Raw genomic sequence first — 25,758 nt, forward strand, 5'->3', positions numbered from 1 at the left:
GGCTCGTACAAAGTGATGTTGATACAGTAGTGTGTGGAAACTCAAGCAGCACAGGGTAAGTGAAACAGCTTTAGTTTTTGCAGAGGTTTTTACAATTCACAACTGAACAAATCAACATTATCCATTCCCTTTTTCATTGCGTTCTTCTTCAATATGCAGCAGTGTGCACATGTATCAGAACACCTCAAGATTTGTCATTGATATCCTTTATATTCCTACCCGCATGAAAACCTCAGGGTGTGACAATTTACATTTCAACAGTAATCACTGATATAGAAACAATGTGTGAAAATATTAGACCAATTTCTTAATTAGGCATCTTAAACAACTTCTAAAAGGTCTCTTGCATTTTACCATGTGTGGCTTTGCTTTCTTTTTCTCTTACTAATTGAAATTAATAGCATATGTGGCCTATTAAAGTCATCAATTCAATTAGACAATCACTAATTTGCATGTACTTTTTAAACACTGCTGAACAGTATGTGAAAAGCTTGCAGGGGTTCATGAAGTACATGTTGGCAGAATTAAACTTGGTACAAGGTACTTTACACTTTGTATTTCTTTCTTTGGTTTTAGGAGATGTCCTTCCAATTATACCTGTCTTCCGGATGTGGGACAAAACCCAAACAATGGATACACAAATTTTGACCATTTTGGATGGGCTTTCATTACGTCCTTTCAGCTCATCACTTTGGATCATTGGGAAAACACTTACAATTTGGTAAATGAATAAGCTTCATAACATGCAACAGTTGTAAACAACAGGAGCTCATCCTGTTCCTAATAGCTGATTAATCCAAGAACTTTAAGGATCCCAGTCACTCAGCTGCAACAACATGGCTTAGTAACCCTTCGAAACATTCCCCATAGTAAAAGCAAAGCAAAGTGTAATAAAGCACAATGAAAGCATGGTTACGATAGGTAAGCATTGTAAAGCAAAGCAAAGTGTAATAAAGCACAATGAAAGCATGGTTACGATAGGTAAGCATTGTAAAGCAAAGCAAAGTGTAATAAAGCACAATGAAAGCATGGTTACGATAGGTAAGCATTGTAAAGCAAAGCAAAGTGTAATAAAGCACAATGAAAGCATGGTTACGATAGGTAAGCATTGTAAAGCAAAGCAAAGTGTAATAAAGCACAATGAAAGCATGGTTACGATAGGTAAGCATTGTAAAGCAAAACAAAGTGTAATAAAGCACAGTGAAAGCATGGTTACGATAGGTAAGCATTGTAAAGCAAAGCAAAGTGTAATAAAGCACAATGAAAGCATGGTTACGATAGGTAAGCATTGTAAAGCAAAACAAAGTGTAATAAAGCACAATGAAAGCATGGTTACGATAGGTAAGCATTGTAAAGCAAAGCAAAGTGTAATAAAGCACAATGAAAGCATGGTTACGATAGGTAAGCATTGTAAAGCAAAGCAAAGTGTAATAAAGCACAATGAAAGCATGGTTACGATAGGTAAGCATTGTAAAGCAAAGCAAAGTGTAATAAAGCACAATGAAAGCATGGTTACGATAGGTAAGCATTGTAAAGCAAAGCAAAGTGTAATAAAGCACAATGAAAGCATGGTTACGATAGGTAAGCATTGTAAAGCAAAGCAAAGTGTAATAAAGCACAATGAAAGCATGGTTACGATAGGTAAGCATTGTAAAGCAAAGCAAAGTGTAATAAAGCACAATGAAAGCATGGTTACGATAGGTAAGCATTGTAAAGCAAAGCAAAGTGTAATAAAGCACAATGAAAGCATGGTTACGATAGGTAAGCATTGTAAAGCAAAGCAAAGTGTAATAAAGCACAATGAAAGCATGGTTACGATAGGTAAGCATTGTAAAGCCCAGTGAGGTATGATAAAGCAAAGCAAAGCTAAATTTAGCAGAGTAAACTGTTATAAAAGGAAACCCCTGCCATACACTCATTATTATTTATTTCTTAGCAGACACCCTTATCCAGGGCGACTTACAATTGTTACAAGATATTACATTATTTTTACAAACAATTACTCATTTATACAGTTGGGTGTTTTTTACTGGAGCAATTGAGGTAAAGTACCTTGCTCAAGGGTACAGCATCAGTGTCCCCCACCTGGGATTGAACCCACGACCCTCCAGACAAGAGTCCAGAGCCCCTAACCACTACTCCACACTGCTGCTGTACTCATCATCATGCTGCCACCCTGGAATCCGGCCTGGCTTGGACTTAAATTACATGGAGAAATAGTCAAATACACTTTTTTTCACATTTAGTGGTAGTTTTATATACATGTCATTGATATGTTTGTATTTCACAACAACAAAACAAACATTTGAGAATGAAAGCAATTCTTGGTTCTTGTTGTGTGACCTGTAGCTAACGTTCAGTTTCAATGAGTGAACAGTTGTTTTATGTTTACTGCAGAACCAGAAACAAATCTAGAAATGGGAGGGAGGGAGGAATGTACCACCAGTAATTGAAAATGGAGTGTCCTTATTGGTAAATGTGTCTTCTTTGTATTGGATTGTGTTTGTAGGTCCTCCGGGCCTGTGGATTATACTATGTCCTGTTCTTCACTGTTGTGATCATGTTTGGCTCCTACTACATTATAAACCTGGTCCTAGCGGTAGTGGCGTCATCTTATGAAAAAGAGTCAAAAATAAAAGAAAAGAAGAAGAAGGAAAACTCTGACGCTCTGGAATTATGGAAGAGGAAGGAGGAAATGGTGGGTAGAACAATGACTTATATTTTTATATTCCTATGTTAGTTACTACAGTTACTGCAAAAATATCTTATACAGGTAAAGTGCTCCCCCAAGTGGCAAGAACGAGTGACTGCAGTTTAATACAGTTACCGCTAACAAACACATTAATTCATTAAGTGCCATTGTCCTCATTTAATGAAGGCTACAGTACTTTGTAGTTGTGGGAGCATTTTTAAGTGGCATCTACCGGTTATCTTTATTTTTGTTTAAAGTCTTTATTTTGGCCCTCGTGCCCTATTTATTTGTTTGTGTTCTTTATAATCCCATTTAGGAATAATAAATGTGTGCAACAGCACTTTCACTTCAGCTTCCCTGTCTCTGAGTGCTATCCTGCTACAGTAGACAAAACGAAGGATTTCTTTTCTGTATGTAGATATTGATTTGCGCTGCGTGCTCTTTGCTTCGTTTGCTCTGACGCTGGTGCTTGCTGTGTTAAAGAGGGTATGAGGAGATGAAGCCTGTGTGGATCACAGCCCAACTTCATTTTGCTTTTTTATTTTTTTCAGAAAAAGAAAATCAGCAGACTGAACCCAAAAGACAAGTTCCGTCTGTACGGACGGAATATGTCCAAAGGCTTTTCAATGGAATACATTGTATCATGGTCAACTGATACTTCAAATTTCAGTGCAGGTACACATTATGGTGAAGACAATGGAAAAGCGTGAGCACACTTTGAACCAGTTACCTAAACTGAAACTGATCAAAATACCATACTGCCAATGGTTCAATCATTAAAACAGGGCCCTTCCTGGTGCTTTAAATGTGTTTGCAGACATAAATATACTAAATATACACTCTTCATATACTAGATATACACTCTTCATATCCTGAATATACACTCTTCATATACTGAATATACACTTAGGGGTAGATGTAAGGATACATGCAGTGATTTGCGGCTGTAAAACCCCCATAATGCTGCCGGAAATCGTGTTTAGCAGCAGTAAAGTCTTATTTTAGCAGCTGCTAAAAATGTGGCGTATGTAAAGAATGGTGTTCACCTGGCGTTCTGCACCCGCTATCAAATTTGCACTTTGCAATCATTAATCCGTTAAAATGATATTGAAATGTATTCAAATGAAGAAAAGAGCATGGAATTGGGTGGGATCTGAATACTAAGTGGGCGCAAACATTATAATGTGATGTAAGGATTTTGCCTTGCACTTAGGCAATTGCTGACCGTCCAGAAACTTTACACCTCTTCTTACAAGGTGCAAACCATTGTAGAAGTGAGTAACTAAGCTTCTACAAAGGTCATCCCTAGACATAATAGCTGAATTGAGGGATGAGCTAGACCCCAGCGTCAATCTAGGGATCGCTATCCCTGCACATGTGAAAGTGCTGTGTTCTGTGCACTACAGGAGCCTCTGGTTCCTTTCAGACCACAGTTGCAATGTCTGGAGGGATAGCCCAATCCACGTTTTTCAGAGTGCTGGGCAGATTGCCTGAAAAGGACAGGCCAATACATAACATTTCCTAAGGATACTACCATAACTGATGTTGGATGAGGCTTTTCCAAACAACTCAATTTCATGCTGAGTGACCTCAGCTGTAAGGACTCTGAGCTCCTCCTCAGAGAAAACTTTTCTTTTCCGTGCGCCAAGAGGACTTTGCTGCCCTTCCTCTGACATATTTTTTTTGGTTTGTATTTCCATGCTACACAAATGTCATACAGCGACCACTGCTCTCTGTACCCCTAACTCTGCAAGTGCGGCCGCTAAATAGACCGATGCGTTCATTGAGACCCTCATTATTATAATTGTGGATTATTATGTGTGTGTGTGTTGAGTCATTTGCATTGCTCTTAAGCTTACATTGGGTGCAGTGCAAAATAATTGCCTGGCTGCAATGCAATTTGAATCTACCCCTTAATATACTAGATACAGACTCTTCATATACTAAATAACACTCTTCATATACTAAATAATCACTCTTCATATACTAAATAACACTCTTCATATACTAAATAATCACTCTTCATATACTAAATAACACTCTTCATATTCTAAATATACACTCATCATATACTAAATACACTCTTCATATACTAAAAAAAATCTTCATATACTAAATATACACTCTTCATATACTAAATACAGACTCTTCATATACTAAATAACACTCACCATATGCTAAATATACACTCTTCATATACTAAATATATACTCATCATATACTAAATATATACTCATCATATACTACATATACTCTCTTCATTTCCATGTACTTGGTATAAAGATCCCTGTTTCAATGACCTAAACATTGGTGTTCTATAGCTCTCTAATCTAGTGAACTGCACAGATTCATCTCCAACAATACTTATGCCAAGCCTCGATACATTTATGCAATATCGTAACAGTATATAACAGGAATAATTGCTTTTTGTTCATTAAGTATTTTCTAGTTTCTAATTTATGAGACTGGTCTATATGCATAACACTTACTGTCTCCTTTATTTATCGTGCCAGAAATAGTGTAATATTTATTGTAAAAAAAAACCAAAAAAAAACAAACATCACTTATCGTGACGTTACAATAACATGCCCTTAGACCAATTTTCTCATTAGCATATTATTCGTTTGATTCATAAATCTATATTGTGCCGTTAATTGACCCTTACCGGTATCATATTTAACACGTGCCTCAGACCAGGCGGAGAACGAGATGCATCTTAACGATATTCTTCCCTAGCATCATTTCTGTGTTTAGGAACACGTATTTAAGACTATGGCAATAAAAACTTAAAAAAAAAAAAAAAAAAAAAAAAATCTTTATGTTTAATAATCCAATAATTAGGTAATTTAAGTATTTATTATGTGTAACGCATACATTAAATTGCATTGTTAACTCGTCTGAAAATGACTGCTTGTTGGTTAGAAACATTAAAATCAGGTTTGTAGTCCATTCAATATCTAAGTGGAGAAAATGGCAAGCTTCTGTGTGCTTGTACATTAAGATAGCCTATATTGGAAGGCGATCCTCCCAAAAAGACCCCGCAGATTTGAGCTGGGGTTTGACCCGTTGGATTACTCTGATGATGTGAGCAGGTACTCTCATTTTAGCAGGAGCACAATGAGTCACCTTGTGGGAGAACGAGCACATCAACCGAAGAATGTATCTGGTTGAAACAGGGCTGTTCCCGTATAATGAAAGTGATAAACTCACTGCACGATATGGATTTGATGATAGCGAGTTTTTGCAGGTAAAAAACAAATGTGAATTGATTGTGCAGGTATTGACAAACTGAGAGAATACAGTGACAAATAAAAAACTTTTTTTTTTTGTCATTTAAACGGAAGTTTAAAAAAAAAAAAAAAAAACGGCGCTTGCTGACGCTCCAGTGTACTTTCTTGTGCGCTGGAAAGGACATGTGTGCAAACATTAGAGGATCCTTTTTTTCTCAACCAAAAGTCAAATATCATGAAGTGTGACAGAATTACATTTCTAGTGGTTATAGTTCTTTTTCAGGAAGGCATGTGCATATATAAGCGATACAAAAAAAAGATCATGATTTTTTAAATGAAAAAGAATACACTGTTCGCATCCCGCGCGTGTGTGTTAAATGTTATATTTTTTAAAACCTGATGTTTCGGACAACCTGTTACTGTCTCTTGCGATATGTAGTGACTTTAGAGCTCAAACATACTTAAATATTTTTAAGACAGAAGTGTAGTGGACAAAAATAGTATATTAATATATGTATATGTTTTTCGATTGATGATTACTGAGATCATTTTTCATTGATTTCAAAACTGCTGCAGCACACACCTAGGGAATGAACACGATCACGCTCAGTTCACCCCCTACGGCCTGCCTGCAGACATTTCCCGTAGCCGTAAACAGGCGGTGTATGCCATTGACCTCTTAAGTAGGGGAAATAGCTCATTGTTAGATACGATATCTCGGTAACAATCTGTGACGCAAATCACATCTAAACCCATCACTGACCGGGAAAATAACCACGCAGTAATTTTCTAAATCGCGTGTTAAATACTGTCCAATAGTTGTTGTTTTTTGTTTTTTTTTAATGGCCGGAAATTACCGCCATCTTTTATGCATATGGCCCTATGTTTTGTAACTCCAAGCAAAAAAAAAAAAAAAAAGCCACGTGAATGGATTTAGTTTTGGTGACAGAAAAAGACATACTGGATCAGGGGCGGCCGGTTACAGTGTTTGCTTACTCACCGAACCCCCATGAACTGCGCTTCCCTTCTTCTGGGTGATGTGCGTTTTAGTTCCCCCGTCTCACGTGACATTGGCATATTGTCTTAAACATGGCTGGATGGAGCGCATGGTGATTAGGCGATCAGCGCGCATGTGCCAAGACACATAAATAAGAGCAGCACGACTGGCTCTTCTCAATACTGCATGGTGCGTAACTTTGTGGAGACAGGAAACGTTTAAGCTGTTTAAATATTAAAATAACATTCACAAGTCTAATTATATTTGTGTAACTTCAGCTAACTTTAAATTAGTGTTTCTGAACACACTTATTTGTTCATCTTCGTTCTTTTCACAGTTTTAATCTGCCTTATTCTGCTTCGTCTGTCCCTTTACTCCCGAGGCTGCTGCTCCTCAGCAGTGCTTTAACTTAAGATCAGTAATGTCTTGCTGTGTTCGGCAATTTGTCTTGGGATTGATTTAGAATCAGGACAACTTAAATTTAAATAAATACCCATTTTAAATTTTACTACATTCAGGGTGTTTAATATATTTGTCTTAGTTCAACATCTCACTTTTTATATATTTTTTTTAAATGTATGAAAATGTAACGATTAAATGCTTTAGCCATGTTATCAATTGAAAAAGACATTTGCCATGCTAAGACATCACAGAGCAAACTTTTTGTATCGCTTCCAACAAGAAACAGATCCACTGGACAGTGCTTCTACCGCTGAGGTTGGTCCCCTGGACCCCACACCCTCACCTGCATCTCAGGTGTGAACACCCAAAGATTCTGGCCACCAGCCACCACTGTACTGGTAAAAGTGTGCCATTTTGTTGTTTCAGAAGAAGAAGAAGAAGAAGGAAAACAAACGTGGGCTTTGTTTAAAAAGAGGTTCACTGAAATGTTTTGTTCGTGGACTTGCTGCTTACCTTATTTGAAGGTGCAGCAATTCATGTTGAAAATCGTTTCTCATTCCCTGTGTGAGTGGATCATCACAGCATGCATCTTCACCAACACTATCATATTAGCCATTGATCACTATGGAGCCTCTTATTCAGAGGACCTGGACAAGGGCAACACGGTGCGTTTACCACTATTACATTGTTAGATCGTTTTGTAATCAATGCTGTAATCTCTGTTATTGGGCATCCCTTGTTTAAAAGCATATATAACTAAAGGTCTCTGAAACATCATTATGGACTGTGCAGCAGTTCAACATTAATACATTGTTTTATCATTTTATAATCAATGCTGTAATCTCTCAGTTATTGGGTATCCCTTGTTTAAAAGCAGATACTCTGCTAAGATACTATATAACTAAAGGTTTCTGAAGCATCATTATGGACTGTGTAGCAGTTTATCATTTTGATTTATTTTTGTGATACAGGTTCTGACCGTGATTTTTATTGTGGAAGCTTTTTTGAAAATTTTCGCTCTGAACCCAATCCCATACTTGAGCAATGGCTGGAATGCATTTGACTTCATCATTGTTTTACTGAGCTTCTTGGACTGGGGACTCACTGCAGCTAATGTTAAATCCTTTGATCTGTCCATCATGAGGTCTTTCAGAATGGTATGTCTTATTTGATCTGTCCATCATGAGGTCTTTCAGAATGGTATGTCTTATTTGATCTGGCCATCATGAGGCCTTTCAGAATGATATGTCTTATTTGATCTGTCCATCATGAGGTCTTTCAGAATGGTATGTCTTATTTGATCTGGCCATCATGAGGCCTTTCAGAATGATATGTCTTATTTGATCTGTCCATCATGAGGTCTTTCAGAATGGTATGTCTTATTTGATCTGTCCATCATGAGGTCTTTCAGAATGGTATGTCTTATTTGATCTGTCCATCATGAGGTCTTTCAGAATGGTATGTCTTATGGCTCAAAAAGTATTACACATATTATAACTATAATAAATATAACACAGTCTGTCTGATAGTAACAATATACATTTGTTCCAACTTTAATAAAAATGAAATGGTCACAGTTTTGAACATTATAATATTGGTGTATTTTTACATAATCCAGTTAAAAGGAGTCTTGGTGGTCCAGTGGTTAAAGAAAGGGGCTTGTTACCGGGAGGTTCCCAGTTCAATCCTAGCTCAGCCACTGACTCACTGTGTGTGACCCTGAGCAAGTCACTTAACCTCCTTGTGCTCCGTCCTTCGGATGAGACGTAAAACCGAGGTCCTATTGTAAGTGACTCTGCAGCAGCAGCTGTGATACATAGTTCATCTCCTTGTCGCTTTGGATAAAAGTGTCTGGTAAACAAATTAATATTTAATAATAATAAACTCCAGTAACTTATGTTTAAATGCTGTTCTGTCTTTCAAGTACTATATTTGTACATTTAAAAAAATGTATTGCCAAGTACTGTGCCGTGTGACAAGAAATAACATTTCACTAAGATCTGAGTGCAAAAGTAGAGGAAGTTACTAAATAAAAGGTAGAAACAGTGAACAGCTAGAGTCTTTGATCAGTAACTCACTCTGTGTCTGATAATATCAGAGGTCAAGCTTGTCTTAATTCACATTTTATTTTTGTTTTTATGTTCTTACAGCTCAGAGTCTTCAAACTGGCAAAAAGTTGGAAAACTCTTAATGTCCTCATCACAGTGATCTTTGGGTCCCTGAAGGAAATGGGAAACTTGACCCTGATAGTGGTCATTGTGATTTACATTTTTGCTGTTATTGGGATGCAGCTTGTAGGCCATGACTATTTAAATAAGGTATGTACGTTTTTACAATGAAAGGTGTTCCCATATCTTCAGGGTCCCTGTGGCATTGCTTTCCAGCATGGAGGACACAGCAGCTGTCAGACCTGCTGCTACCAGTACCATATTGGAGTACTCTGAACCAGTTGTACTACAGAGCTGCCTGAAAGACTTGCTGCTGGCATTGAATCTGCCGTCTGAAAGACCCCCCCCAACCCGACACAGCTGTTTTTATATCTGGATAATAAGTGACAAATACAGATCCCTTGGTTATTGCTTTGCTAAGAGAACTGCACTGTTTCTCTACAATGTAGTGAATCTCTCCCATTGCTGCAGGGTTCAGATATCCTGTTCAGATAACAAGGCTGGGATTGTATGGGTTGTAATTTCTCCACGACACTAGAGTTAATATCCCTGCTGTTCTTCGAAAGATGTTGATGTTCACAAAGCAGGCAGGACCTTGGTTTAACGTCTGTGTTTATTCATAGTGTTTCATAGAAATCTGCTGTTGAATGTTGCTCTGATTTTCCTGCTGTTTTGCTAAATTGTACTCGTTGTGTCTATTTTCCAGTATGTAAAATACTGTTAGTAACATAGTAATGCATTACTAATATGAGACTGCAATACTGCCTATTGTTTCTATATCGCTGATTACTGACCTAACAATGTAAATTCTCCCAGCCTGCAGTTTTCATGCAGGGAGGTATATAAAGGGTATAAATGACACATCTTGAGGTGTTCTAGTAGATGTGCACACTGCTGTAGTAGCAGCTGATTTCCTTGTATGTTGTGTTTAACTATGATATAGGAAGCCTTCCCGGACCAGCAGGTCCCCCGATGGAACTTCATTTATTTCTACTCTTCCTTTCTGATGGTGTTCCGGATTCTCTGTGGAGAGTGGGCAGAGCCTCTGTACGACTGTATGCGCTGTTCCAAAATGTACTTCTGCATCCCGCTGTTCTTCATGACATACATAGCAGGCAACTTTCTGGTATATTCTTTTATATTTCTAGATGCTGATCCTATTCTTTTATGTTTCTCTGTGCTGAACCTATTCTTTTATATTTCTAGATGCTGATCCTATTCTTTTATATTTCTAGATGCTGATCCTATTCTTTTATATTTCTAGATGCTGAACCTATTCTTTTATATTTCTAGATGCTGAACCTATTCTTTTATATTTCTAGATGCTGATCCTATTCTTTTATATTTCTAGATGCTGAACCTATTCTTTTATATTTCTAGATGCTGAACCTATTCTTTTATATTTCTAGATGCTGAACCTATTCTTTTATATTTCTCTGTGCTGAACCTATTCTTTTATATTTCTAGATGCTGATCCTATTCTTTTATATTTCTAGATGCTGAACCTATTCTTTTATATTTCTAGATGCTGAACCTATTCTTTTATATTTCTAGATGCTGAGCCTGTTCTTTTATATTTCTAGATGCTGATCCTATTCTTTTATATTTCTAGATGCTGAGCCTGTTCTTTTATATCTCTAGATGCTGAGCCTGTTCTTTTATATTTCTAGATGCTGAGCCTGTTCTTTTATATTTCTAGATGCTGATCCTATTCTTTTATATTTCTAGATGCTGATCCTATTCTTTTATGTTTCTCTGTGCTGAACCTATTCTTTTATATTTCTAGATGCTGAACCTATTCTTTTATATTTCTAGATGCTGATCCTATTCTTTTATATTTCTAGATGCTGATCCTATTCTTTTATGTTTCTCTGTGCTGAACCTATTCTTTTATATTTCTAGATGCTGAACCTATTCTTTTATGTTTCTCTGTGCTGAACCTATTCTTTTATATTTCTAGATGCTGAACCTATTCTTTTATATTTCTAGATGCTGATCCTATTCTTTTATATTTCTAGATGCTGAACCTATTCTTTTATATTTCTAGATGCTGATCCTATTCTTTTATATTTCTAGATGCTGATCCTATTCTTTTATATTTCTAGATGCTGAACCTATTCTTTTATATTTCTAGATGCTGAACCTATTCTTTTATATTTCTAGATGCTGAACCTATTCTTTTATATTTCTCTGTGCTGATCCTATTCTTTTATATTTCTAGATGCTGATCCTATTCTTTTATGTTTCTCTGTGCTGAACCTATTCTTTTATATTTCTAGATGCTGAACCTATTCTTTTATGTTTCTCTGTGCTGAACCTATTCTTTTATATTTCTAGATGCTGAACCTATTCTTTTATATTTCTAGATGCTGATCCTATTCTTTTATATTTCTAGATGCTGAACCTATTCTTTTATATTTCTAGATGCTGATCCTATTCTTTTATATTTCTAGATGCTGAACCTATTCTTTTATATTTCTAGATGCTGATCCTATTCTTTTATATTTCTAGATGCTGATCCTATTCTTTTATATTTCTAGATGCTGAACCTATTCTTTTATATTTCTAGATGCTGAACCTATTCTTTTATATTTCTAGATGCTGAACCTATTCTTTTATATTTCTCTGTGCTGATCCTATTCTTTTATATTTCTAGATGCTGAACCTATTCTTTTATATTTCTAGATGCTGAACCTATTCTTTTATATTTCTAGATGCTGAACCTCTTTGTTTATGTTTCTCTGTGCTGAACCTGTTCTTTTATATTTTTAGGTGTTGAATCTATTCTTGGCTCTCCTGCTTAACTTCTTTGCCGGAGATATCTTCACAACAGATACATCAGAGTCTGTTCCCCTGAAGATAAAATTCCAAAGATTCTTGTCTATGCTGAAATTGCGAAATAAGCCGATTCCTTCTGCTGCAAAAGTCGAACCTAGTCCCCAAAACAGACCACTGGAGCAGAACAACATCCAACTGTCTGGAGGTTCAAAGACCACAGATAGCATGGAAGGTAAGCAGCACTGTGGGGAATGCTTTGGAATTATTGCCCATGGGGTTTTCATGCATTTGAAACCTACATCTGAATGTTTTATTACGACTCTATGTTGACATTTTTGTTTTTACAGTGATTAAATAAAGAAGCATACTGTAGTGTGCACATGTATTAGAACACCCCATTGCTTCTGTAGTTCAGCAGTGTGCACATGTATTAGAACACCCAATTGCTTCTGTAGTTCAGCAGTGTGCACATGTATTAGAACACCCCATTGCTTCTGTAGTTCAGCAGTGTGCACATGTATTAGAACACCCCATTGCTTCTGTAGTTCAGCAGTGTGCACATGTATTAGAACACCCCATTGCTTCTGTAGTTTTGATTTGCTGTGCATATGAAATCAAGCCACTTTGAAACTGGTCAAAATAGGCAAATTAGTGATTGTCTAATTTAATTGACATGCAATTCATTTCAAATATTTAGAGAAAAGGAAGACGTAGTCACGAATGGTAAAATGCATGACACCTTTTAGAAGTTGTTTAAGATGCCGAATTGAAACACAAAGCGTTCTAACATTTTCACACACGAGTGTCTATTCTTTCTGTAGCACTGATTATTGAGCGGAGGTTGAGATGTTCACACCGTGATGTTTTCAATGCAGGCAGGTATATGATGCATATATACGACACATCTTGAGGTGTTGTAATAAGTGTGCACACTGCTGTATATTATGTTGCTCATATCTGAAGTGAAGCTGGTTGGATTGTAGTCAGTCATCTTTCTTTTTTAGACCGTGTCTCTGATGTTAAACAGAAGAAAAAGAAATGCCCTCCGAACCAGTCATCACATAAAGAGATCCCCACTGTCAGTGCACAGTGCCGAAGATATGAAAATGGATCCTCGGTTATGGTGGTAAGGTATACTAGCAAACCTGAATAATAATAATCAGAATGGCTTTATTTATTCTTTGGGCTTAAAGATGTTAATTCGGCCCTGGTAACATAAACCCCGAAAATGAAAACTGCAAATTTTGAGTTCAAACTGAGTTTAAAACCCTGTTGCTCGGAGTGAAAACAGCACTTCATGTAACTGCCTTATTTTCATTAAAAAACAGACCCTTAAAAAAAGAAATCAGAAAGCCATATAGTAACTGCTGTATAACTAGGGGATGGATCTAGTGTTCTTGGAATCTATCACATATTCTATAACAGGACACTGCTCTCTTTGTGTTCTCAATGTGCCCTCCTAGTTATTGCTACAGTATAACCATACATACACAACCTCAATTTCAAGGATCCATGCTTTATACTTCATACCTATTTGGTGTTATGTTTACTTCACAGGCAGATCATACATCCAGATATATATTAGGTTATTTTATAATGTTGTATAAAACGATGTGCTTCTTTGCTTTGTAAATGCATTACTGGACCACATTAGGTGATGTATACACTGTCTGTGCAGGGGGAAGTAAATCGCCTCTTTGTTTCTGGTTGTTAGCTGGAAACACTGGAGGAAGTTCAAATAGAACCTGAAATAGAACAAGTCCATTCAGTGATCGGGAAAAGCAAAGAGAAAAGTGGAAAGCAATCCGTGGAGCACACGATGACAGAGGAGAAAAGGCAAAGCGCAGAGATGGACGAGCTGGAGCAGAAGCAGCATACCAGCGTGATGCAGCCATGTGTACCAGCCCTCTGCTCCTGCTGTGACTCAGGGCAAACCTTCAGACCACTCAGGCACGCGCTCTTCAAACTGGTCAAGCACTCTGTGTTCGAGGGGATCGTCCTGTTCATCATTCTCGTCAGCACAATAACACTGGTGAGGACTGCAGGCACATGCTGCACCAGGGCACGGTGCAGCTAAGTGTGTAGCAGTGTAAACAAAACAACATTTAATATAGATATATGCATAGGGTAACAAATAACAACACCCCATTGCTTCTGTAGTTTTGATTTGTTGTGCATATGAAATCAAACCACTGGAACTGAACATCTAGTGATTGTCTAATTGATTTTATCAGGCCATACGTGCAATTCATTTAAAATAGTAAGAGAAAGGGAACACATAGCCACAAATGGTAAAATGCATTAGACATTTTAGAAGTTGTTTAAGATGCCTAATTAAAGCACAAAGTGGTCAACGTTTTCACACACAAGGGCTTATTGTTTCTATATCAGTGATTACTGAGTGGAAATTGAAATTCTCACATCCTGAGGTTTTCATGCAGGTAGGTATATAAAGAATATAAATTACAAATCTTGAGGTGTTGTAATAAATGTGCACACTTCTGAATACACACCCAATAACAGTGCTGAATTGTAGGGCACAATTAGGACATTCTGTACAGACATCCCATGTTGTGAATCACTCTGTCTATGAGTGTGATAATTACCACCCCTGCTATTGTAGACAGTGGATGACAAATACACCAAGAAGAACCCCAAGATTCAGCAAGTGCTGCGTTCCCTGGACAACTTCTACCTGGCCTTCTTCAACTTGGAAATGGTGCTGAAAATATCCGGCCTCGGGGTGACCAGTTACTTCACCAATGTGTGGACATTGCTGGACTTTCTTCTGGTTGTGGTAGGTGAGGTTACTCCTTGTAGTCCAGATATGTAAATTTATGAAACCTATTCAGTGTCAGTGCAGTGTGCCATGATAAAATAAAGGCAATGCTGCATTGTTCTTTTGTGATGTTTGTTGAACCGGACTGTGCTTGCTATGTTGTGTTAGGACAGGAGAACAGCATGTGGAATCCCAGTGAAAGTGATACAGTTCCAGTTTACGGTAGTTCCATTATAATAGACCCTACAGTCATAAAAACAAATAGTCATATCCAGGGTAAAAAGCATTAGTGGGAACGTTATAAATCCCATCAAAAATAAAAGTGCAACACTCAACATCTGGACTCCAGCTGACGTCATACCATCACAGCAGCATGCTCAGCTTACATCTGGAACCTGCAATCTGCAATACTTCTAGTGATCGTCCATCTTTAGACACAGATAATACACTTTGACAAACTCATTTAAAATCACTGATATGTAAGTCAAAAAAGAGCTTATCAAATAGAATAAGGTCCCAATTCAATGACATTATTAAGGAATTTGCAATAAATCCATGCATTTGGGTCCAATTTGCATTTCGTTTGCACCAGTGTAAATGTTCAGCCCACCTTTTTCTGCAAAGAGAAAAGCAAAGTTAATGTTAAAAACCATTAATAAATAACTTGTGTGAAGATAATAACAGCTGCAGTAACACTGTTAGTTTTCTGTTGTTTTTCGCTATGCAGATTTTCTCAGATTTGCTATCTCTGTCTCTTTCCCATTAGATTGGTTGGCTGGGTGTGCTGAGCAGCAGCATCAAATCCCTCCGATCCCTGAGATCCTTCCGAACTCTTCGCGCTTTGAGACCCTTGAGAGCCATTTCTCGTTGGGAAGGAATGAGGGTAGGCATTGCTTTGATACTGCACACACACACATATATATATATATATATATATATATATATATATATATATATATATATGTATACTGTATATATATATATAATGAGTGCAAAGCAAGCTGGGCAAATTAATATATGTTGATTTACTTGTATTTACTGAGTTGTGTGTATATGGCATACATTGACTGCGACTGTATTGACATCTGTTTAGCCGTAGGGTCGACTCATTGCTGACTGACATCTGAACCAGCTAAGTTCCTGCAGAGTTTTATGACTGATTATGTGTTTTTAACCCTTATGTATTGTGTGTGCTGTGGTGTTTTGAGCCTCTTGCCAGCTCGTCATTGTAAATGAGAATTTGTTCTCAATGACTCATCTGGATAAATTAAAGTTTTGATTGATTGATTGATTGACATGGGTATTGGAAACACTGTGCCGGGTTGCATTATGAACATGCTATATATCTTTTTAATATGCTGATATGAGGCAACTCGCATGCCATATGAAAGCTGACTATACTTGTGGCTTCTCCATCGCATACATTAGGACCTGAGGTTAGTATTCACGCTTGTGTGGTGCCTGTCGTTTCTTTGTCTTGCAGCTGGTTGTAAATGCCTTGATTACCTCAATACCCTCCATCTCAAATGTCATGCTGGTCTGCTTGGTGTTCTGGCTTATATTTGGCATTATAGGAGTTCAGATCTACGGGGGGAAATTCTTCCACTGTGTGGACAGTGATGGAATCAGGCTGCCCATTGATATTGTGAACAACTATTCAGATTGCAAAGCAAATGAAAACAAGGGCTATGAGTGGAAGAACGAAGCCATTCACTTTGACAACATCATGGCCGCCTATTTGGCTCTCTTGCAAGTGGTAAGTAATACATGCGGTTTTGATTTAGTTATATTTCAATTCATTTGTACATTCTATTGTTTTCTTAAGGCCAGCATAAATGGTGCTACATTTGGGTCCAGCTTTGTGGTAAACTATAGGTATAATGCAACAAGTATGTATAGCTTACTGCAGGTCTAAAAGTACAGTGTTCATATGGTATGGTTCATGTGTAGCTTTTCACAGCTCTTTTGTATATTCTATACTGTGTATAAAGTTTGTTATGGATGAAATTCCATTTTACAGGAGTTCCACTTTTAATTAAAGATAGTCACAAAAGCAAAGTTATAGCCAGGGTGTTTTTTTGTCTAAATTAATTTGTTAGTTATAGAAAATGTCTCATTAACCCAAAAATGAATTGGCTCCATGTTTTGGTTCCACGATACAATTGAGCTGAAGTGCGTGTGGTAGAGAAATGACCCTACAGGGAGCAATTGTAACAATGATGAGAATGATGAGGGGACAGAGCGGATTCCCCACACAGCAGTGTAGAGGAATCTATTGCCATGTTACATTATAACAATGATGAGAATGATGAGGGGACAGAGCGGATTCCCCACACAGCAGTGTAGAGGAATCTATTGCCATGTTACATTATAACAATGATGAGAATGATGAGGGGACAGAGCGGATTCCCCACACAGCAGTGTAGAGGAATCTATTGCCATGTTTCATTGTAACAATGATGAGAATGATGAGGGGACAGAGCGGATTCCCCACACAGCAGTGTAGAGGAATCTATTGCCATGTTACATTATAACAATGATGAGAATGATGAGGGGACAGAGCGGATTCCCCACACAGCAGTGTAGAGGAATCTATTGCCATGTTACATTATAACAATGATGAGAATGATGAGGGGACAGAGCGGATTCCCCACACAGCAGTGTAGAGGAATCTATTGCCATGTTTCATTGTAACAATGATGAGAATGATGAGGGGACAGAGCGGATTCCCCACACAGCAGTGTAGAGGAATCTATTGCCATGTTACATTATAACAATGATGAGAATGTAACATGGAAATAGATTCCTCTATACCGCTGTCTGGGGAATCCACTCTGTCTTAGAGAACACTCCGTCTTAGAGAACACTCCGTCTTAGAGAACACTCTGTCTTAGAGAACACTCCGTCTTAGAGAACACTCTGTCTTAGAGAACACTCTGTCTTAGAGAACACTCCGTCTTAGAGAACACTCCGTCTTAGAGAACACTCCGTCTTAGAGAACGCTTCGCTTGCTTCTAGAGGGGTGTTCTCTTAACCGGAGACTAGTGTTGTAAGAGAAAAGGAACCCATATTAACACATGGTAAAATGCATGAGACGTTTTAGAAGTTGTTTACGATGCCTAATTAAAGCACAGCATTTTGACACACGAGTCCCTGTTGATTCTATACCACAAATTACTGACTGAAAATGGAAATCTCACCCAGTTTTCCTGCAGGTAGGTATATAAAGGATCTCAATGACACTCTCTCTTGAGGTGTTTTAAGTTTGCACACTGCTGTAACTCTTTCTCCTGCCATACCTGGCTGCTCTTTCATATGTTTCATTGCTTTCCTTCCTTAACAGCAGTAGATCCTCTGAGGGGATTTATAAAATAATGACTAAATAATGCTGTTTGTTTTAGCATTTCATATGAAAGTGCACAACACAAGCATGTATGCTATTTTAGTAGTTTGTTGAAGTTTACAGTATGTTTTCCTTAACAGTCAACATTTGAAGGCTGGATTGAAATTATGGCCAGTGCTGCTGATGCAAGAGGGGTAAGTAAACAAGCTGCCCCACCCTTTTGTGCAGCGGTTAGAGTGCAGTATCCTGGGCACGCCCCAGGGGTGCATTTGGGGGACCTCATTCTTGACCCTATGTCTACTGACAGAACCCTAGTGTAGCAGGGCGGTAGCAAGCCCTGTACATTTATTTGTTTATTTACTTTTAGATCGGGGTCTCCCCCTCCGCCCCTGTGCAGTGTATTTTGTATTTGTTTTGTTTGATTTTATTATTGTATACATGACGGCGAAGCCGAACGTTTATTGTTTTATTTAGTGACGGCGAGCGCCGTATGTTTTGTTATTGTTTTGTTTAGTGACGGCGTAGCCGTTTGTTTGTTTGGCAAGCCCCATCCACAGCAGTTTAATTTAGAAAACTCGTGCAGATTGTGGCCGAGGGTAATAGAATAATTGCCGGCTAGTTTAACCCCTCGGCCACGGTATATAAGCCTGCAGCTCTGCGTTCGTGGTGAGTGTTAGATCGGAGAGAGTGAGCGAAAGGAGTGGCAGAAAAACGAAACTAAAATAAAACATAGGAACCGTGAAGGCAATCTGCCCTGCTGACATGTGTTTTATATATTTTGTGTTCGTGTTTTGTTTTTGTTTAACTATTTGTTTTGCTCTGTGAGCACAGTTTTTCTGTTTAAACTTTTTATTTATTTTTGTTATTTTTGCTTAATAAAAACGTCGTCCAGCCGCGTCTTCGTTTTGGAACTGCAGTGCCTGGTGTCAGTATATTTTACTTCCTGCATCTGTCCTGACGCCACCGCCCAGTCATTCCTGTCACACCTCGGTTGCTTTATTGTATTATGCATGTATGTTGTCATACAGCAGGGCAACAAATAACCTCTTTGTTTAAAGGATACAGTGCCCCTTGCATTTAAAAAACTATTTTAAAAGGGATCACACTTTAGTTTAAGGATCTATATATAAACAACATATATAAAAATGTTATTGAAGATGTTGACAATTCTTAACAAATAACAGCAGTTCACTGCTGATGAAACGCTTATGTCAATAATATGTTTTACAGCATGCATTACAATATCCTGTTATTATTAATGAAGTATTTTGCCAACAGATCGACCTACAGCCTGACACTGATGCAAACACCTACAGTCTTTTGTATTTTGTTGCCTTCATTGTTGTGGGGACGTTTTTTACACTAAATTTGTTCATTGGCGTAATCATTGATAACTTCAATACAGTGCATAAAAGGGTAAGCACTTTTTTTTGTCATTTTAGAATTTTTTCAGTCCAATACGTACCATTGATCGGAAGTCCTGAGAGACTACAGGCTAAAGTCTGCAGAGCAGCAACACCGGTGTACTGAGCCCGATACCGAGATAGCGACTGACGAGACCAGCAGCTTTGCTAAGAGAGCTGGCTCAGTTACCAGAGCAGGCAGACACTTGTTTTATTATGCAACTCAGTCAGCGTCAGGGTAGAGTTCATCATGTTTATCCACGTATGCAAACTGTACACAGAATATGACACTCGTATTATTTAAGTGGGCTCTATTCAATTGATCTAAACATTTGCAGATCAATACTGATGTCACTTAAATTATTAAAATAAGCCCCACCCTGTCATTTTACATATCTTTAAAGATAGAAATGCACTAAAGAAGAGACTTTATTTCCCTAACCCTGGGCACACAAAGTTGTTCTCTAATGGTTTAAACAGCGTGGTATTAAGAGCCATGGAATAGTGTCCATTGACTCTTGGGAGATCAGCCGTTTATGGCTGATTTTTCTTCAAAGTAAAAAGAATCACCGGCTTCTTTAAACATGTGGTTTATTTGGTGCAGCTGGTTGTCTACGGAGGAGGTTGAAATTCCTATTTGCCTGTTTGGATGCACTTTCCTGATTTCGTCCTTGTTCTCTGTCTTGCAGTCCAGGAAGGAAGGTGCCTTGGTCATGCTTTTGACAGAAGATCAGAGACACTTGTATGGAGCCTTAAAACGGGTTTCTAAAGTTAAACCAACCAAAATGATCCCTGCTCCAAAAGTAAGCTGCCATTCTTCCACCCTTCTGTTTCCTTACAAGTAGACAGAGTCCAGAAAGTATTACTAGAATCTACAGGTCACATGTTAATAGATCACATTGCTGTATCTACAGGTCACATGTTAATAGAGCACACTGCTGTATCTACAGGTCACATGTTAATAGAGCACATTGCTGTATCTACAGGTCACATGTTAATAGAGCACATTGCTGTATTACTAGCATCTACAGGTCACATGTTAATCGTGTCCGTTGTTGTATTACTTGTGAACAACATTTTTATGACTTCTGTATATCTTAATTATTATTTGTTTATTTAGCAGATGCCTTTATCCAAGGCGACTTACAGAGACTAGGGTGTGTGAACTATGCATCAGCTGCAGAGTCACTTACAATTACACCTCACCTGAAAGACGGAACACAAGGAGGTTAAGTGACTTGCTCAGGGTCACACAATGAGTCAGTGGCTGAGGTGGGATTTGAACCGGGGACCTCCTGGTTACAAGCCCTTTTCTTTAACCACTGGACCACACAGCCTTAATAAGGGAGTGTTTAAAGTTACAGAGAATTATTTGATCTGAACTAACTCTGGTAACTGTGTGTTTTGTTTTGTTTGTTTTTTTCAGAATGCCGTTCTGTTATTCTTTTACAAAGTGGTGCATCACAAATACTTCGAACCCCTGACGATTATTCTGATAGTTTTAAACATGTTGCTTATGACAAGTGAGCATTATGGGCAATCTGACAGTTTTATTCAAGCCCAGGATATGGTGAGCCTGGTATTCACTTCTCTGTTTACTGCTGAAGCTGTCCTCAAGCTCCTGGGACTGCGACTGTATTACTTCACTCGCCCCTGGAATGTCTTTGATATTTTAGTGGTCACAGTATCCATTGTAGGTAAGCATCATTTGAAATATATCAGAATGATGTTGAGATAAAAGCTATGATATTGTGTCCAAAGTGTTAGCAAGCCATTATTGTTTTGTTGTGATTGAGACACATGTTTGAAATAATTTCTAGCAGATGGATTAACAGAGGTCGCACTTTCTCTAACAGTAGCTATCCCATTCTTTTGTTGATTTCAAATGTGTTCAACATACTTACAGAACGATATGTCATTGTAAATACAACGCTGGAAGCTATTTGCAGCAGTGTGTTAGATATCTGTTCAATTACAAGGCATTCTAAAAACACTGTTAGAATGTGTTACTTGAATGAGAAAATCTACATACATAGTTAGAGCAAAATGAACATGAAAAGTCATGGAGGTAAACTGAACTGATCCAAACATGCCATAGTTTACCCCATTGCAATAGAAGTCTTTCTGTACTGATGTTGTGAAAATCAAGCCCCGAACACGAGTCTCTTCAATGTATTTCTGTTTAACTGAAGGAAAATACCAGGTCCTTTTTATGATCTAAACAGAATGGAAAAATAAATGTTAGGATCATGTGTGATGATATATAGTATCTGTTTAATATGTATTTTTAAAGGTGCCTTCAGAATGCCTTTCACCCTGGTATTGGTGTTGCAAGCGTGCTACAGTGTAACAGCTAGCTCCAGCTCTCGCTGCACTGTCTGAGAAGCAGCTTTTCAATCCCCCCTCCTCCACTAGGTGTCACCAGAAGGCAATAATTGCTACAGAGAGCTCTTTATCATGCTGCAAGATTTTGGTTTACAGCAAGCCTGATCGAACCATTGTAAGTGAACTCTGTGAATTGAGGTGGAGCTCTTTTAATAAGCCAGATGCTTTATTATGACACCAATATACAGTCGTGCACGTCTCAAAAACTGTATTCTCAAAGACTGTTCAAAGAATGTAGAAATGTGATTATTTAACTTAAAGATAATAAAATGAAAAAGCAATAAAATAAACAAGGACTATAAAAGTAGAACTATGGGTATTGTTTTGGAGAAGCGTAATACAAAGTTAACATTACAAACCTGTGTGGTAAAGCTGTTAAACATCCTCGTATCCCTAAGCGCAGACTCTGTAGTAACATACAGTAGCATTGTGGTCATCGGGCAGGTAATGATTGTGCACTTACAGTGCAAGCCACGGCATGATTAGAATGGATTGTCAAAGTGTTTCACTGAAGAAAGCAACATTGAGATAACTGCTAACACTTTACTAGTATGAGAACCGACATTGAAATGATCAATACATGTTTCAATGACAGGCTGTAGGCTGCTGAGGAAACCAAATCCACAGCTATATAAAATCGATTGATTGATTATTGATTGAAATAGTGGAGCATGCAGGCTGCTGAGGGAATCCCCAGAGGCACTGATTGCTTTTGCTTTGCTGTCATTTAGAAAATCCCACTTCAATACTGTCTCCAGACCTAAATATTCTGAAATCTGCGTCCTAGACTGTGTTCATTCCTTTGACGTTATGGGTTTTAGAACGTGGATTTATGAAAAATGTTATTCAAACCCTCTAACAGCACGGCAAACCATAATATCTCCATTCGTTTTGCATGAATCTCCTCCCTGCACATTAGGACTTTTGACATTTCATTGAGCCTGAACTGCTTTCATACTGAAATCCTATATAATAAAAAAAATATGAAAGGAAACTCTTTGTAATCGCATGTCAGATACAATGTATTTTATTGGCCCTATAACATATTCCTTGTGTTTCTTTCATATTTTTGGATATTTGGGAAACAAATGGAATTATAGTATGCAAAATTAAAGAAAATCTGTTGATTAGTTGATGAGTCCTGCAGATGAAAAGAGAGACAGATTCATATGATCAAAAACACGCAAACAAGATAAACACTGAGACCTGTGCTGGACAGTGACCTGGTTTCTAAGCAGCATGGCAGATGTGTGCATAGATACCAGCAAAGCTGATATAACCAGGGTTAAAATTACATGGATTTAGATAGGGGGGGTCAACCCCAGAACTGCTAAAAACAGAAATGCAGATATTAAAAGTCATTTGAAAATGTGAGGACCACATTTACAAAAAGGCACAAAAAAATACTGGATTCAAGTGATTTGTTTAAGAGTTTAGAACCAATTCCGTTACCTATCTCTTTTACTAGCACTGTCGTTGCAATATCTTTTTCAACAGAATCTCGATTGCTCTGATATTTGTTATTCACACACCCTCAACCTTTCATCCACTGTGGATTGAAACAGAACAGATACTGTACCTGCAGTCTGTGGGCACTGGCCTCACAACTCAGAGCAGTGCAATGTCCCTGTGGCATATTCAAAGCACTTGCCTGCTAAATATCTTGGTGTCCCTGAGTAGATCATCATTAACTCTACAGCCAGTGCAGTGTGGAACCGCACATGTTAACCATTTCCTACAGAACTACAGGTTCAGATATGTGTTAATCATTTTTGCTCAAATAAATAGTGACTACCAAGTCTAGCCCTGTAGCTCTGGGCATAGTCATTTTATTTATTTTTGTACTCTTTGAATTTTAGGAAACTTATTGGAGAAGGCAGCAGAAAACATCTCCTTCTCCCCCACCATTCTGCGTGTGTTCAGAGTGGCGAGGCTGGGACGGCTGCTGAGACTTGTGAGGTCCCTCAAAGGAATACGAAGGTTGCTCTTCACACTGATCATGTCCATCCCTGCCCTGTTTAACATCGGGGTCCTTCTCCTCCTGGTCATGTTTATTTACTCCATTCTGGGAATGACGTTGTTTCAAGACCTGCCCAGATCAGGATCCATCAATGAAATTGTTAACTTTGAAACCTTCGCGAACAGCATGTTGCTGTTGTTTAGACTAACCACGGCAGCTGGCTGGAATGATGTTCTCCAGCAAATCATGGCTAGTGGCACACAACCAGCCTTTGTGTGCATTTTGTACATGTCCTCCTACATACTGGTCACTTTCATCGTCATCGTCAACATGTATGTAGCTGTTATTCTGGAAAACTTTACTGAAGCCCAGGAACAAGAGCTGGAAGGAGTCACAGATGACCACATCGACATGTTTTACGAAGAGTGGAGTAAATATGACCCGTCTGCCACACAGTTTATCAGTTTGGAACAGCTGCCAGACTTTCTTGATTGTCTCAAGTCTCCTTTGAGAATACCAAAACCAAACGCGGTCAAGATTGCAGCCTTAAACCTTCCCATAACCAGCGAGAACAAGCTGCACTGCCTAGATATACTGAGGGGGATCAGCTGTGTGATTGTAGGCAATGTGGAAGAAACTGACCCTTTAAGGAAACTGCAAGTGCAAATAACCACTAGAACACTGAAGAGGTTCCCGCTCCGCAACAACATGCAGGCCTTCACCACCACGCTGATGATACGCAAGGAAGTCAAGGCTGCCATGACGATCCAGAGAGCATTCCGGAAATGGCAAGTTCGTCGGAGACTCCTCACTGCCCACAAGCGCAAGGGCTGGAGGTCTCAGTCCTCCTTCTAGAGAAATTCAAGGAGCTTGTAATTCACCAAACCAATCTCTGATTTCATTTTATGCCAAGACTACGAATAACAGGCTTTTTGATCCTCCTGAAGGCTTTGTTTCCAGCTAAATAAGGGTCAAAAGTGCAATAATGAAGTGAAGAATTATTGAAGTATATATCCTTTAGGGGGGTCATGTTCCATCATGTTTCTAACTGTACAACCCTAATCATAAACTTGTACATGTTTCATCATAGACTCACTAGAACAGCCTAATCATACACCTGTACATGTTTCATCATAGACTCACTGGAACAGCCTAATCATACACCTGTACATGTTTCATCATAGACTCACTGGAACAGCCTAATTACAGCACCACATTATAATATCACACGCAACTTCAGGTGGCCAGTTACAAAGCCTGAAGGTCTTTTTCTCATTTGTCTTATATTATATTAAATTAGACGTGTATTGTTAAGTGTGTATTGATGTATTTATTAATTTGAATGTGTATGTTTAGATTTAACATTACCATTTTACATGTGATCTTTGTACTGATTGAGTGGAGAATATTGTGCTTCATTTGTTCATAGTGTAGATCTTCTTGGAGATTAACTGGACTGCTGAAATAACACTGAATATATAAAAAATGTGCTTAAAAATCTATATTATGATGGGGCTCCCGAGTGGCGCATCCAGTAAAGGTGCTCCGTGTGGAGTGCAGGATGCGCTCTATAGTCTGGACATAGCGAGTTCGTGTCCAGGCTATTCCTTTGCCGACCGAG

General features: G+C 38.2%; 1 protein-coding gene across 1 annotated transcript; it reads left to right on the plus strand.

Moving 5' to 3' along the window:
- On the plus strand, positions 1-25,451 carry LOC117973256 (sodium channel protein 60E-like). Its single transcript, XM_058989430.1, has 19 exons — positions 1-55; positions 577-721; positions 2,510-2,698; positions 3,244-3,367; positions 7,748-7,986; positions 8,293-8,478; positions 9,472-9,639; positions 10,433-10,615; positions 12,262-12,499; positions 13,272-13,393; positions 13,982-14,299; positions 14,891-15,064; positions 15,813-15,929; positions 16,530-16,802; positions 18,530-18,583; positions 19,668-19,805; positions 20,482-20,595; positions 21,219-21,489; positions 24,037-25,451. Exons 3-19 carry the CDS (start codon positions 2,561-2,563, stop codon positions 24,990-24,992), a joined length of 3,813 nt encoding a protein of 1,270 aa, XP_058845413.1. The 5' UTR covers positions 1-55; positions 577-721; positions 2,510-2,560; the 3' UTR covers positions 24,993-25,451.
- The last annotated feature ends 307 nt before the right edge of the window (positions 25,452-25,758 follow it).

This window comes from Acipenser ruthenus, chromosome 2 (genome assembly GCF_902713425.1).
Source record: "Acipenser ruthenus chromosome 2, fAciRut3.2 maternal haplotype, whole genome shotgun sequence".
Taxonomy (NCBI): Eukaryota; Metazoa; Chordata; class Actinopteri; order Acipenseriformes; family Acipenseridae; genus Acipenser; species Acipenser ruthenus.